Source organism: Vombatus ursinus, unplaced genomic scaffold, assembly GCF_900497805.2.
Source record: "Vombatus ursinus unplaced genomic scaffold, bare-nosed wombat genome assembly UNPS02015152.1, whole genome shotgun sequence".
NCBI classification, from domain to species: domain Eukaryota; kingdom Metazoa; phylum Chordata; class Mammalia; order Diprotodontia; family Vombatidae; genus Vombatus; species Vombatus ursinus.
In genome coordinates, this window is record NW_020954930.1 from 743,718 (window position 1) to 760,121 (window position 16,404).

The following is a 16,404-nucleotide window of genomic DNA, read 5'->3' on the forward strand; positions in this document are numbered from 1 at the left end:
TTTCTTTCTTTCTTTCTTTCTTTCTTTCTTTCTTTCTTTCTTTCTTTTTCTTTTTTTTGGGTTTTCACTTCTGCTTTCACCCAGACGCATCATGCTATCCCTGACACCAGTTCGTTTAACACGGCTCATTCCATTGATACCCTCCAAGCCACGATCGAGTGTGAACAGCCTCAGCCTGACCTGTACAAGTAAGGAGTCTCCAGTTTCCTTTACTACTGTCTGTGGTCTGGTTTCCTTCCATGCAAGCATTCCATAGCAATGCAAAGCCTTCTGCCAGTCCTCTTGCCATTGTATTTGTAGAACCTGTTCCAGAATGATTCAAAAATCAGTTTTGTTTCGTTGGCCTGGCAAAACACATCATGGTCCTGGGAAACTTACTTAAGATTGTCCTTTTATTTTGAAATTTACCAACATGACTGTCTATTTAACTCATGAGCATAAGGCTTCCCATTCAGAATGATAGAATCTTAGGATTGGAAGGGACCTTAGAAGTCCCATCCAGTCTTCCTCTCCTCTCTCTGCCCTTCTTTCTATCCAGGGCAGAGTCTCTCTCCCACTTCTCTTTCTGCTTATTCTCACTCTCTCTTTAAAATAATTCTTTTCAAAATTTTCCTGGTGCTATAGTTTTGGGAATGCATCTTTTCCCCCTCTTCGTTGAACACTTAGGATGTTTTCCTGGCCCCAGGCAATTGGCCGTTTTTTCCTGATCTCCATTATCACCTAAAGATTACTCACAGTAATTCAGGGATCATAGGCTCATGAGATTATATAGATTTAGAGCTGGAAGGGATCTTAGAAGTCATTGAGTTCAACCCTTTCATTTTATGGATGAGGAAACTGAGGCCTAAAGAGGGTAAATGACTTGCCCAGGCTCACATGGCTAGTATGTGTCTGAGGCAAGATTTGAACCCAGGTCTTCCTGACTCTAGGTCCAGTGCTTTATCCACTGTAACATGCTGCTTCACATATGGAAATTCTTTGAAGACCCTGGGATATAATTGATGGGGGTCAGGAGATGGGAACTCGTTTAAATCGACGCTCTCAAACTCAAATAGAAACAGATCCCTATCGGGTACATATTGACTTAGAAAACCATAAATTAGCATTATTTATGCTATTTTTTAAAATTTATTTTGTTAAATATCTCCTGATTACATTTTAATTTGACTGGGAGTTTTGCAGGGATGGGTTTGACACCTGATTTAAAGTATCTCTTATCGATCTTGGGGTGCATTTTTTTTGGCTAGGCAATGGGGTTAAGTGACTTACCCAGGGTCACACAGCTAGTAAGAGTCAAGTATCTGAGGCCGGATTTGAACTCAGGTCCTCCTGACTCCAGGGCCAGTTTTCTATCCGCTGCATTACCTAGCTGCCCCTGGGGTGCATTTTTTTTTTACCCATGTTTGCTCTATCCTTTTCTATTTAATATTTTCATTGACAATAAAAATAGAAGTAATCTTGAGTATTTCTGTTTACTCACTGTTGTTTGCCAATATCACACCATCTATGAGCAATGAGCCTATCTCCTCCCTTTTGTAAAAGTTGACTTAATAGTCTTTAACATTTTTCTTTAGCCTCAACTAATTTCTATCATTCTTCTTGCCATTCACTAACCTTTTGTATTTGTCCTTAGTTATATGTCATTGCTTCTACCTTTTGTACACATTCTGTAAAAAATGAACTTTGCAGCTAGGTGGTGCTGCAGTGGATAGAACTCTGGGCCTCAATTCAGGAAAACTTGAGGTCAAATCCGGCCTCAGACACTTAGGTACTAGCTGTGTGACCCTGGGCAAGCCATTTAGCCCTGTTTGCCTCAGTTTCCTCATCTGTAAAATGAGCTGGAGAAGAGAATGGCAAACTACTCCAACATCTTTGTCAAGAAAATCTCAAATAGGGGTCACAAAGAGTTGGACATGACAGAAACAACTGAATGGCAACGATGACAAAAAATTGAACCTCACTCAAGAGCTGCCTATGGAATCACAGCATTGTCATTAGATATCTCCCTATTTCTCCCTCATTGGCATTATTTACAGTTGTTTTGTCAGATTTTCATTTTTTTAAGGTCTCCTATCCTTCTTAGAATCTCTAATCCTTTCTAGTCATACTATCACTAACCTTCCGTCAATCTTCCACAGAGAATCCACCCAACATGATGGAAGGTTTTATCTAATCCAGGTGTCATACAAGCATCCAGGGCCCCATTCACTCCTCTTAACCAGATTAAAATGTAATTGGGTAATATTTAACAATATAAATAAAAATATAGTAGAGCGTAGATCAGGGGTGGGGAACCTGCAGCCCTTAGGCCACATGTGGCCTCATTTCTATTTCAGCTTGATACCACTGACCTAAACCTTTTAATATTTCATGGGTACCATGGTCAATACCAGTGCCCATTCTATGATTCTCTCTACATTGAATTGCAGTTACTTGCTTCCTCTTGTAACTACCTCACAGTGGTCAGAAGTATGTAGGAAATTTTCCCATAAAAAGGATAACATCTTTGTCTTTCTTCTCTTCTCAGCTCTACAAGGCCCCGAGCTCCTGACACTGGGTGACCTAGAGCACTCTCCTTTCTGGGCCTCAGTTTTCCCATTTGTACATTGATGGAGTTGGACTAATTTCATGGTCCCTGAGGTCTTTCCAGCTCTGATGTTCTTTAATAATTCATAATAGCTTCCTAAATCACTAGAATAGACATACAACATAGCATTTTCTTAGCATCACTTTGTGACATATACCTAATAGGCTTTCTACTTTATTCTGAGGGCCTGTATAGGTCCATTTTTTACATGATTTGATTCCTGCTGATACTGGTGGTGGTCAATATCAATTGAATGTAAGAACACAATCTCATTCTATTATGTTCTTTTTCCAGGTTTGTTGGGAAGATCAATATCTATAGTAATAATGCAGAACCCATTGCCAGGTTAGTTCCTTTACCATTCACTGGTTCCTTCTTGATGTTACTATGTGCATCTTGTGTAAATATCTTCTAATACTTTTCCTTTGGAAAGAAATGCCAGGGTAACTAGACCCAGATTGCCTGGCCTCCCTCTAAGTTATGGTGGTAGTGCTGTGGTGATGGTGGTGGTGGTGAGTTGTTCCTCTAGGATGCATTGTGATTGTTATCAGTGGGGTTTGGGAAATGTAGGTGCACAGTTGTGGTCCAGGGGAGGCAATGGATGGACTGGAAAATTACCTGCATTTTAAGTGAAGTGAAAAGATTGAGACAATTATCTGGGTAATTAAGGTCCTTAGAACATATGTACAATTTAAAGAGAGAGGTAGTATGGCATAGAGCATAGAGGGTGAGATTGGGAGCCAGGAATACCTGGATTCAAGTCTTACCCTTGATATTTACTAGCTGTGTGCCCTGGGAAGACCCAAAGACTATAAATGATGCTTTGTGTTGGTGGAAAGAATTTCCACACTAGGTCTTCACCACACATTTACAACCACATGTTTATATCTCCCCACCCTCCCAAAGGAAAAAATTAAAAAACCATAGACAAAAAAGCGTGGGTCTCCCTCATGCCTTCAGTTAGGCTCACGATGGCTTCAGCTCTCCACTTTGGATGACTGGAAGCAGCTACAGGATTTAAGAATGTGGTGGGAGTTAGGGAGCTGAAGTATACCCACAGATCTCTGCTGAGGCCTGTTTCGTCTTGTGTAGAAGATTCATATTCTCTCCTAGTGTCTGTTTTTGTATCTCTTATATTTTTCTCTTTCCATTTCCTTGTCTCTCTGCCTTTCTGAGGCTTGGCCCTTTTCTATCTCTGTCTCTGCCCTTCCCGTATCTCCTTGTCTAAGCCTTTACCTCTCTTTGTACTTTCTCTGTGGGTGTCTGTCTGTCCGGTCCCACATGTGCCTGCTGGAGATTGGGGCTTGGAACTCTTTGGAGGCGTGAGCTCACTTTTATGCTATACACAGACAGATGGATATGAAACCCCTAGTCAGAGGGGCTGTAGGGAGGGGGAAAAGTGCCCTGAAAATTTACTGATGATACTGGATTTTGTGGGTAAACAATATTCACTTTCTGTTTAGGTCTTTGGGACCTGAAAATCTATTGCTGAAAGGAGCTACTCTAAAAAATACCAAGAAGATTTATGGTGAACCTTTTAAAGAATTTATTTATCAGAAATATACTTTATAATGCCTCTGAATAGTAACTGAATTTTAAGTAAGCATAGCAGATAATAATAAACGTTAATGGAAACCTATTTCTAGGTGTTATATTTTTTGTAGTATGACATGCTTAAAGAGAATATAAATAAAATGAAAATGTTTTAGGCATATTAATTGTATGAATTATACTTCACATAACATCATTTCTTAAGCTTAGTGTAACAAGTCCTGTGTGGAGAAATGTTTGGAATTCTAGTTTTTGTTTTTGTTTTTGTTTTTTTAATTAATATCAGAAAGGGATGGGGCTTAAAGGGTTTATTGGTCACATGGGATGGGGAGTTGGTCAGTTGTAAACCTAGTTTAATTATACTTTATTGCTCTTTAGGAGTTGCTGTTTACACAGGAATGGAAAGCAAAATGGCTTTGAATTACCAAGGGAAATCTCAGAAGCGCTCCGCTGTGGAAAAGTAAGGATGCGTCTGAAATTGGGTTGCACCAATCAGTGCAGGGCTTGGTTCTGGTTAAAGCCTTGGGAAATTTTTCAAAGAGTATATAACCTTTTGTTTACTTGGATTCTGTGGCAAATTGAGCTGGTAGTTTGGGAGGGGATGGGGGGGTAGATTATGTTAGTTGGTAGAAGACTGACTGAAGTCTCCATTTGACAGATCAGAACATGCTGGTTGATCATGAGCTTGGTTACTCCCACCCCATGCTTTGTTTCCCCAGCTAGCCCAAATTGCTGAACCCTAGGGGTCACTTACTCAGAAATAGATTGGCCTGATATGTGAGGGTTATAGGCCACCTCTTCATGAACCTTCATGTTCTAGGGCTTTTAGGGTTCTAGGTAGGTAAAGGGTTGGGATTCACTAGAGATTTAAGGGTGCAGGAGATACCTATATTCAAGTTCTCATCCCAGGGTTCTGAGTAGGGCTAGTAGAGCCTTGCTGTAAGAGGGTAATCTCATATTAGTGAGTTCATGCACATGGGGAAGAGGTGATGTTCTCTGACAAATAACTCCAATTTGTCTTCTCCTTGCCCATTTCAGCAATACTGATGACAATGATGGTGATAGCAAGCATTTATATAACACTTTAAAGTTTCCAAAATGTTTCACACATTATCTCATTTGACCCTCACAACAGCCTCATAAGACAGGTGCTGTTATTATCCCCATTTTACTGATGAGGAAACTAATGCACAAATAAAGTCAAGTGACTTGCCCAGGATCACACAGCTAAGAAGTATCTGAGGCAGCTTTTGACCTCAGGACTTCTTGAGTTCAGCATTCTACCTACTCTACCACCTACGTGCCCATAATTATGACGGTCTTTGATACATCTATAGGCCTTTTTAGTTACAAAAATCTCAAAAAACAAACAAATAACTTGCTTGATCCTCACAATGACCCTGTGAAATAGGTAGAACAAGAGTTACTATCCCTATTTTACAAAAAAAGAAACATGGGCTCAGATGATCAGAGTAACTGAGCTGGAGTCACTATACCTTTGCCTCAGGTAATGGAATTTTGAGGGCCCTGACAGGACTTGTATTTCCTCTTCAGTGTAGAAAGATGGGGCTTAGTACCTAGTTAGCAAGTCAAGTCCATAAACATTTCTTAAAAGCTTACTGTGTGTAGTGCTGTGTTGCAAAAATAAGAATTACATTCTAGTGGGGGAGACAATAGGCACTACATATGTATGCACATGATTTATAAAGTGTAAATGGCATATAATCTCAGAGCAAGCACCACCAATCGAGGGGGTGGGATGGGGAGGATGAGGGAGGGAGGGAGGGAAGCCTGTGGGAAATGATCAGCCAGAATAATTGGCTCAAATGGGAAGCTAGCTAGCAGATGGCATTCTTCATTCCTGTCTTCAGGTGAGCTCCTCTGTAGCCCATCCTGCCCTACTCTTCCCTCATATCCCCTCATCTTCTCTTCATATCCCAGGGAATCCCCACTCCCCCAATGGATTGCCCAATGTGCCAAAAGTGCTAGTTCTGGCTCTGCTGTGGTCAGTTGACTGACTTGCATGAGAATAGACCTGGGCCCCGAACCTAATTCATCTGATTCCAAGTCCACTGTCCCATACTATACTTTGTCCAAGATATATTTGCCTAGGTTTCTGTTGTCATGAACAATGAGTCCTTAACCATATCTAAATGACCAAACTAATTTTTAAAAATCTACCCATCTTTTCTTTTTCAGATCTATCAATGGCTTCCTGATTGTGTACTTGTGCATCCTCTTGTCCAAAGCTGCTATTTGCACCACAATGAAGTATGTGTGGCAAAGTGTCTCCCACAATGATGAGCCTTGGTACAACCAAAGGACTCAGCATGACCGAGAGACTGTAAAGGTAATTGGTTTAATGTTTTGAATCCTGGAGATATAATTCAGTGAATGTCAGGGAAACAGTGACTTGATTATTATTACTCCAGATGTTTTCCTAGTTGTATCTTCTTCTTTAAAATTTTAAACCTTTTTTTTTTAGTCAATAACTTCATTTATACTTAGGCCTGACTCTTCAATCAGGACCTGCTTGCAAGCTATTTGGAAAGTAGCTATGATACTCCAACATCTTTGATTTGTAGCCTCCTCAAATCACAAAATATCTAAGCGGGAAGGGCCCTCAGTGGTCATTTTGTCCATCCCTCGTAAGTCGCCATTCATCTTCTTGTTGAAGCCCTTAAGTAATGGGGGGACCCCCTACCTCAGAGGCAGTCCATTCCACTGGGAGACAACTCTAATCATTAGGAAGGTTTCTTTCAGTGTCAAGCCTAAATTGGTTTCTCAGCAAATTCTAGCCCTTGTTCCTAACTCTACCCTTTGGTTCTTTCTTTTGATATAGGGTCAAAGGATCATATTTTTTAGAGCTTGAAGTCACCTTAGAGCCCATTGAGTTCAATCCCATTTTTCAGATGAGGAAACTGAGGCACAGGGTGGCTCAGAGTCAAGCCATGCTACCAAGTGTCAGGATCTGAACCCAGATCTTCTGAACTCTAAGGCCAGCTCTCTATCCAGTATACCATGCTACCCTTCTGTGAGATGATTAAAAACATTCCATCCTTCTGCCAGATACTACTGGATATCACCTAGAGGTTAAGGGGCACAGGGTTAAGATTTAAGGAGGAGAAAAAGCACTACTGCTTCTTAAAAAACCCTAGAAAGAAGTATTTTGGAAGAAACCAAGGTATTCCATTAAAAAAATTAAGGATGACTTTTCACAGATGCTTAAAATCTACCTTTGGTTCTGTACTTGAAGATTTACCCTTTTATTAAGAAGTGTCCTTGGGGAAGGATTTTTTTTTTTCCATATCAAGCACAATTTCCTCAGCATTGGAGGTGAGATCTGGAAAAGCTTCCTAACAATTCGAGCCATCCCCAGGCAGAATGAGCTGCCTTGATAGGTAGTGAGTCCTTCCTATCTCGCGGGGGCACCCCCCCACTCCCCCCAAGGAGGTTGTCTAACAGAGGTGAGATGGCTGAGCATTGGGGATTTTGTAGAGAGAGTCCAGCTATGAATTGTCCTAGCTGGTTGCTGAGGACCCTTCCAATTCAGAGAGGTTGGAATTCTGTGCAATAAAGACCAAAGCTTATAAGACTATCCCTCCTTCTCATACCTTTGCAGAGGTTAGGGGGTGGGGGAGGGGGTCAGTAGGTGGAATATTGCCTAGAACGTTAGATTTTATTCAACATGTTGACTGGTTTTGCTGAATTTTTTCCTTATTTGAAAAGAAAAAAACCTTTGTTATAAGAGATTGATGGGAGGGGGTGGGGATAGAATATGGGGACTCTGAATGTAAGGCACTTTGAATACCTAAAGTCCTGTAATTAATTATCATCAATTATAAATAAATTCTTCTTAATTATGATAACTATAATTACTCTTTCTAGGTGATGTCAAAACAAGACTATCAAAAATCTATTATTAAAAAAAAAGATAAAGACCAGATTTTTCATGTTCCCTTCTGTTCTTAATGTCTCCACAGGAGAAGCCTGCCTCTGGTTACCATGATTTATCTCTTTTCTTTCAGGTTCTGAAAATATTCACAGACTTCTTGTCATTTATGGTCCTATTCAATTTCATTATCCCTGTTTCCATGTATGTTACTGTGGAAATGCAGAAATTCTTGGGGTCCTTTTTCATTGCTTGGGATAAAGACTTTTATGATGAAGAAATACAAGAAGGTGCTCTGGTGAATACATCTGACCTCAATGAAGAGCTTGGGCAGGTTAGAATGCATTTTAAAAGATCTCCCCAACAAAACTAATTGCTTCCAATATGTTGATAATATTTTTCATCATGTTGAGCTTAATATCTGATGACTTCATTTCATATCATTCCATCTGCATCCTCTAGGCCTGTGCGTAATGTCTCTCCTGTACTTAGAATGTTCTATCTTCTCACCTGTGCCTCTTGAAATCTTGAGTTGCCTTTGAGGCTCAGCTTAGCTCTACACAAGGCCTCTCTTACCCCTCCTCCCACCCCCAATTGTTGGTGTCTCCTCTTTGAAATATTTGTACTTTGGTTTTATACATTTTTTTCATTCATTTATCTGTACTGATGTTATCTTCCCCAGTAGAATATGATGTCATTAGTGGCAGAGATTTTGATTTTTGTCTTAGCACAGTGTTGGGTGCATAGTAATAAATGCTCATTTGTTAATCAGGCATAATAGAGAAATTGAATATTGAGAAGGACATACCTTATTTTTAAAATTTAAGCTTTATGGATGCCTTCTTTTTTCGACATCATAGATATTTCCTGATATCCCCTTCCTTCCAAAGATCCTTGCCTTATCACAAAGAAAAACAGTTGAGCCAAACTGGCCAAAGCAGTGTCCTCCATCCCCCTAGAGGAGAAGAGGAGGGGGAGTTAGGAGGAAAGAAGTCTTCCGAGAACAGCGCTGGTGTCTCGAACATGGAGAGGGGGTTGCCCTGCTGCTCTGCTAGCCTTTTGGAACATTTTTTAGGCTGCTTGATTTCTCAATTATACTCGAACATTCTCACAGTACCAGGCTCACCTGGTGGTAGATTATGGGTTTATTGCTTCAGTGCCGGCGTCTGTAATTGTCCTCATTAACAACAAACATTTATTGAATTGCTGGAATGAAGGGAGAGGCAATGTTCTCCTCTGGAGATGTGTTCCCTGGAGAAATGCAGTGAGAGATTTGTATGCTTTGCACGAACCTGATTGACCAGAGTTAGGCCCGTGACATTTCTAGACCTCTTTCTGATCAGATGCATCATAGATATAGTTGCTTGCTTTACAGGAGGCATTTCAATGAAGACAGCATTTGATGGAAGTACGCTCTTGTTTCTTAAAATCCCAATGTAATCCAGGATCTGACCTCTTCTCTCCTTGGAGAAAAAAAAATACATGTTTTATTGATGTATTTTTTTCCACATTGTTGTCACTTCCTGATCACTCCCCTCCCCCAACCTGCCCTTGTAAGAGTTAAGGTCAAACAAAACACAGCAACACATTGGCCTTGTCTGACAGTGCATGCCTCACCTCACACCTGTAGTCTACCACCTTTCTTTTGAGAAGAGGGAGATGTAGCCCATATCATCAGTCTGCTGGAATCAACTGCCTGTACCCCCCTCCCACCCTTTTGTAATTCTTTGCTATTAAAAAAAAGTGCTGCTATAAATTAGTTTTGTGCCTGTGGGGCCTTTCCCTCTACCTTTTTTCCCCTTGGTGTGGTGGGGACCACAGTTCCCTCATTGGGATGTATACCTATCGTGGGTCAAAGGATATGTGTATCTTAGTGTCTTTTCCCAAAGCCAAATTGTGGAGAGCAGTTGGACAGCTTCATAATTCCACTAACGGTTCCTTAATGTGCCTGTCTTCCTATAGCCCCACCAGCATTTACCACCTTTGTTGCTTTGTCATCTGATGTACTTATTTCCCTTTGCAGTTTAGTCCAGCTTTGATTCCTCAGGTGGTGACTTTTCTCATCAGTATTCAAATCTTATTCCTTTGTCTGTTTTTAGCATGTCATGATATTTCTGATCTAGGAGGCTTCTGGCTTCTAGTTAAAATGTTCTTGATATTTAGAATACCAATACTGTGGAAATGTCAATTCCAGGACTTGGAAATGTGGATCGGGTTAATAGAGGAATGTGGATAGAAGAAGACCTCATTCTCTTTTGGGGTGTGCTTTTTTGTACCACTTAGAACTTCTTCCTCTGACATTCATACCTTCGCCAAGTTGTCTTCTTGCCATATATGAAATCAGAAGACTGAGTGGGTCCGCCAAAGGTCATATACTCTGCTCAGACTGCCAGCCTTGTCCCAAAAGAGCAAATGGGTCATGGTGGGAAGGGTCCTCTAATGCTGAAGAGAGTGAGGCTGTCCTTGGTGAATCCCAAGCAGCTCAGCTAGGTGAGGCAATGAGTCAGAGTGCTGAACTAGCAACAAAGAAGATCCGAGTTCAGATCTTGCCTCAGACACTTCCTAGCTATGAATCCTTGGCAAGTTACTTAACTTCTGCTTGGCTCAGCTTCTTCATCTGTAAAATGGGGATAATAATAGTACTTACCTACCAGGGTTGTTATGAGAATCACATGAGATAACCGTACAGCGTTTGCAGACCTAAAAGTGCTATATAAATGTGGTGGTGATGATGATCTTAGATCCCTTACCTTGAGGGCCACAAAGCCTCCACACTCTGGTAGAGCATGTACGCTCCAGATGAGACTGAGGACTCTTGACTAGGTTAAGGGGACTGATTCCCCTTGGGTTGCTGTTCCAGCTTGCTCTGACCCTCTTAAGTTTTGAAGGATCTGTGAAGTCTGCTGAGCAGCTCTGTACCATTTAGGATGATGGCCCCAGTTTACCTCTAAAGCTTCCTCATCAGGATCCCAGCATCATTTTCCACCTCAGGAATGCATCTTTCCTGTTCTCAGAGATTGCCAACTGTTATGTGTGGAGCTCTCAAACATAGCCCAAGGATGTCGAGGTACAGTTTTGGATAGTTGTTCTATAGGCTAGGCTGTTTCAGGAAGGCCTTGTCATCACAGACACAACAGTCCTAGAAGACTGATATCTGCTTCCATTGTCCCCCAGTCAGCAGGGAGGTTCTAAGGGTGCATGCCTATGAGAAGAGAAAATGCAGACACAGCACATTGCTCCCCTGGATACCTTCCTACAGGTTACTGTGTACCAGGAGAGAAACAGAGGAATGTCCTTAGCAAGGAACTGTCCCAAGGATCCCGGACAATGCTACTGTGCCCTGTCAAAGCTTACCTGGGTCTGAAACTCTAGCCATAAACCACAGAATCTCCCATGAGGCACCATATTTGAATTGCTACTAATAGCAACAGTGCTATCCCTTTTTAATTTTCTTTACTTTTTATTTATTTATCTTTTCATTCATTCATTCATTCATTTATTTATTTATCTATTTATCTATTTATTTATTTATTTATTTATTTATTTATTTATTTATGGCTAGGCAATGGGGTTAAGTGACTTGCCTAGGGTCACACAGCTAGTAAGTGTTATGTGTCTGAGGCTGGATTTGAACTCAGGTCCTCCTGACTCCAGGGCCAGTGCTCTATCCACTGTGCCACCTAGCTGCCCCTAATTCTCTTTACTACCCTCAACACCCCTCTGATACTCATAATACCTTTCTCTAGCTTTGCTGCACTGCTGATCAAGGGTGTTGCTCCCTGTTTCACCACTAACCATGGCTGTGGTGTGGACACCAGCTAGCCCAAATTAACCCTAGAAATGTAACCTGGTACTAAATTCTAGGCTGTGTCTATGCATTATAAAATCAATCAAGTTGTGACATTTACTAGCTGTGTGACCCTGGGCAAGTCACTTAACCCTGATTGCCTCACCAAAAAAAAAAGCAAAAAAAAAAAATGGGGCAGCTAGGTGGCACAGTGGTTATAGCTCCGACCTTGGAGTCAGGAGGACCTGGGTTCAAATCCGGCCTCAGACACTTGACACTTATTAGCTGTGTGACCCATGGCAAGTCACTTAACCCTGATTGCCTCACCAAAAAGCAAAAAAAACAAAAACAAAAACAAAATCAATCAAGTTGATTACAAAATAAAATCAAGTTGATTTGATGATTGTAAAGCCACATCAAAAAAGTGAGAACAAAAAATTATCCACGGGAGGCCCGACTTATTTGGTGTGATTGTTTGAGTCAAGTTTTTCAATTATTTACCAGGCACATACCTCAGTACTGTGTGGACATAGCCTGCCACCATTAACTGAGTTATTTTATTCTCCTAGGCAATCTCTGCCACTCTAGCTTTCCTTTGCCTCCTTAGCCAGCCTTGGCTCCATGGCCAGTGACAGTACCAGGAGGAGGCTACAGTATCTTTCAGCCTTTGGTGGATCTGAACATGGAGGACATGCAAAGGATAGTGTTCTACGTAGTGGATACAGTGATGGGCACAGAGTCAGAAAGACCTGATGAGTTTGAATGTGACCTTAGATACTTACTGTCTCTGTGACCCTGGACAAATCATTTAACCGTTGCCTGTCTCAGTTTCCTCTTCTGTAAAATGAATTTATGTGGGGCAGCTAGGTGGCGCTGCAGTGGATAGAGCTTGGAATCAGGAAGACTTATCTTCATGAGTTCAAATCCAGCCTCAGACACTTACTAGCTGTGTGACCTTGGGCAAGTCACTAAATTCTGTTTGCCTCAGTTTCCTCATCTGTCAAATGAGCTGTAGAGGGAAATGGCAAACCACTCCAGGATCTTTGCCAAGAAAACCCCAAATGGGTCACAAAGAGTCGGACGTGACTGAACAACAACAATAACAGTTCTTATTTTTTCCTCTTCTTATTCACTGGTCACTAGAAGCCCTTGTCCCTTGGTCCTTCCATCATTCCCAACCTGAAAATTCTCGACTCTGGCCAACCATTGGCCTTGAGTTCTTCCATTTCTACTCCTGGGCATGTTGATTTTACTAGAGAAAGGCATGAAATTGACTATAAATTCCTGGGGCATGACCTCAATGAGGCCCTTACCACTGCTGAGCAATCTCACTCTATATTTAATGCTTGCCTCATTCCATTTTCTGCTCGGGCAGTTCCGAATGGTTTTCTGTCTCTTCAAGCACCTGGCTGGGACCCCCCCCCCCCAACTGAGGTGACCTGGCCTCCTCTCTCCAGTGGGATCTACCTCAGCCCTCCTTCTCACAACTTTCCCTTGCTAATAAGAGATGCCTCCCAACTCTGAGGTTAAATGCCACGGGAGTTTTCCCCATTTTACAGAGGAGGAAACTGAAGCCCAGAGAGGTTAAATGACTTGTCTATGGCCACACAGTCAGTAAGTGTCCAAGGCTAAGACTTGAGTTCTGTTCTCTCCTGCCTCCCAGGTCAGTGCCTCTTGCATTGTACTATGCTCTTCACAGGATCATACTGCTAGAGCTGGAAGGGACCTTAGAGATCATTGAATCCAAACCTTTCATTTTACAGATGAGGCAACTGAGGCATACAGAGGTTAGGTGACTTGCTCAGGGTCACATCTAACAAGTATCAGAGGTGAGATTTGAACTCAAGTATTCCTGAATCTAAGTCTGGCACTATCCACTGTACTACATAGCCACAAAGAACTCTTAACTCTTTTCTCTTCCTTCCCTCCTACTTCCAGGGAAGAAGGGTTTCTCTGCTTTGCTACGGATGCTTGGTTTCTCCCTACGTATTTGACTGCATCCACTGCCCCAAACTCAGTAATCCGCCCCTCTTTATTGTGCATTTTCAATCTCTCCCTCACTATCAGCTCATTCTGATTTTTCTCCCAACATGCTTGGGTCACCCAGATCTTAGAGGGGCTCTCCTATCCTTCTAGCTCACCTGGGACTTCTTCACCGCTAATTCTTTTTGGAATCCGGTTGTTTTCCCATTGCTAGATTGAATTTCCTCTTCGCAAGCTCGCTAGTGACCTCCTTCATGTCTTTTTTCAGGCCCCATCTTCCTTGACTTCTTTGTAGCAGCTGACACTGTCACCTGTCCCTCCTTCGGAATACTTGTCTGCCCACCTCTAGAACCATTCTCTCTCTGTTTCCCTTTTTGGCTCATCCTCTTTGTGCGGACCGCTTGAGGTGGGTGCTCTCCAAGGTTCTTAGTCTTGGCTCTCTCCACCTTAGGATATTAGGCACAGAGCTCTAGAGCTGAAAGGGACCTCTGATATCATCAGTCCCATCCCTTCATTAGGTGAGGAAACTGAGGCATAAAGAATACTTGTGACTTGCCCAAAGTTATACTGTAGTGAGTGGCAGTGGCTCTTTCACTCTTCCAACTCCCAACTCGTTACAATTTCTACTGCTCGATGGTACTCTTGTGCACAAAACACGGGGCCTGGAGTCAGGAAAACCTGAGTTCGAATTTGGTCTCAGATACTTACTAGTTGCATGATCCTGGGCAAGTCACTTTAACCTCTCTTTCCCTCAGTTTCCTCTTCTGTAAAATGGGAATAACAATAACACATACTTCCCAGGGTTGTTCATGTGAGGATCCAATAAGGTAATAATTATAAAATGTTTAGCATAGTACCTGGCACATAGTAAGTGCTAATCAAATATTAGCTATTATTATTATTATTATTGTTACTGCATTATGTTACTTCTCCCCTTGGTCAACTTCATTTGCACCCACTGCTTCAGCTCTTGCCTTTGTACAGTTGGCTTCTCAGTCTCTACCTCCCATTCTGACCTTTACGCTGAGCTCCAGACCCACATTTCTATATGGCTACAGGACTGCATGGATATTTCATTAGCACCTGAGATTCAAAACCATGCTCATTTTCTCCTTCAGCCTCCCAGGCTGCTCCTACTTTGGGCTCAATGACAGCCTTATCCACCTTCCCAACTGGACCTTGCTGTTAGCTTTAACACCTCTCTCTTCTCTCTCTCTCTCTTTCTCTGTCCCTCCCTTCTTCCTCTCTTTCCTTTCTTCTCTATTTCTCTGCTCTCTCTTTCTTTCTTCCTCTTTCCTTTCTTCTCTCTCCTTTCTCTCCTTTTCCTCTCTTTCCTTTCTTTCTCTCTCTCTCTTTGTCCATCCCTTCCTCCTCTCTTTCCTTTCTTCTCTATTTCTCTCCTCTCTCTTTCTCTCTTGCCCCTTCCTCTTTCCTTTCTTCTCTCTCTCCTCTCTCTCCCTTTCCTCTCTTTCCTTTCTTCTTTCTCTCTCTCTCCTCCCCCTCTCTCTTTCTCCCTTTCACCAATTACCACATCTGTTTATTCTCCCTCCCGTTTCATCTTTCCCCATTTCTCTTCTGCTGACATTTGTTGAGCACCTACTATGGGCCGGGCACTGCTGATACACACGCAAAGAAGGAAATGGTCCCTGCTCAAGGAGCTGACATTCTTATATCCAGATAAATGAGCCACATGTTATACTAGTTAGTGGCAGCTTGCTCATTTCTGAATCAGACCTTAGGCGGTACAATTGAAAAAAAAAAAAAAGCATTGACTTTGGAGTCAGAGGACCTGGTTTTGAATTACGGTTCTGTCACTTCCTTATCAGTATCATCTTGGACAAGTCACCTGGCTGTTTTTGGGCCTCAGTTTCCCCTCAAAGTCTCTTCTAGTTCTAAATCTAAGGATACTACCAAATCTGAATGGCAGAGATAAAGTCAAACCCATGGCAACCTGCAGAGAAAAATGAAGGTCAGAAATTTTGATACCCTAAAGACCAGATTGTTTTATTTTAAGAGACAGAGAGACAGAGACAGATAGAAGGACAGAGAAAGGGAGAGACAGAGAGATAGCACTGGGGGTGAGGGGGAGGAAATTAAACCAGACCGACATAATGGCACTGGAGTGAATGGAAAGAGAGGATTCCAACTTGGCTCCCTAACGTGAAAGAAGGTGGGAGGGGGGTGGGGACTGGGAGGGGTGGGGCTGGAATGTTGTCTCAGTGCCAGCCCTGCAGCAGAGGAAAGCTCGGAAAAAGAAATTAGAAAGTATCTCCTGCCAGGGGTTCATCACTTTCTCCCTTAAATAATGAAAACCTTAATCTTGTGCTTATGTGTGTTCCCGTCAGCCGCTAATGTTAACTATTTAAGTACAAATTGCCCCAATAGGAGGATTAAATTGTAGGGTTCTTCAAGGCAGATGTTATAAATAGTAGATGAGAAGAAAACTGGAGATGGGATGGGCATTGTGTAATGTGGTGGTGGGGGGGAATTTCAGCTATGAAAATGCCCTCAATTTGACTTTGATTTGTTATTACACACTGTCTGGTCCCCCCCTCCCTCATCCACCTCCGGGCCCCCCAACCAGGTTTGAGTCTTTCTTTTAAA

General features: G+C 42.1%; 1 protein-coding gene across 4 annotated transcripts in view; it reads left to right on the forward strand.

The window, feature by feature from the left end:
* Positions 1–16,404, forward strand: part of ATP11C (ATPase phospholipid transporting 11C) — a 220,237-nt gene that overhangs the window by 122,689 nt on the left and 81,144 nt on the right. For all 4 annotated transcript variants that reach the window (XM_027846410.1, XM_027846408.1, XM_027846409.1 and 1 more), the window contains exons 7-12: positions 85–188; positions 2,882–2,932; positions 4,051–4,115; positions 4,517–4,598; positions 6,338–6,488; positions 8,167–8,364. In XM_027846410.1, coding sequence (XP_027702211.1) covers positions 85–188; positions 2,882–2,932; positions 4,051–4,115; positions 4,517–4,598; positions 6,338–6,488; positions 8,167–8,364 — 651 coding nt within the window. The remainder of the gene's footprint in view (positions 1–84; positions 189–2,881; positions 2,933–4,050; positions 4,116–4,516; positions 4,599–6,337; positions 6,489–8,166; positions 8,365–16,404) is intronic.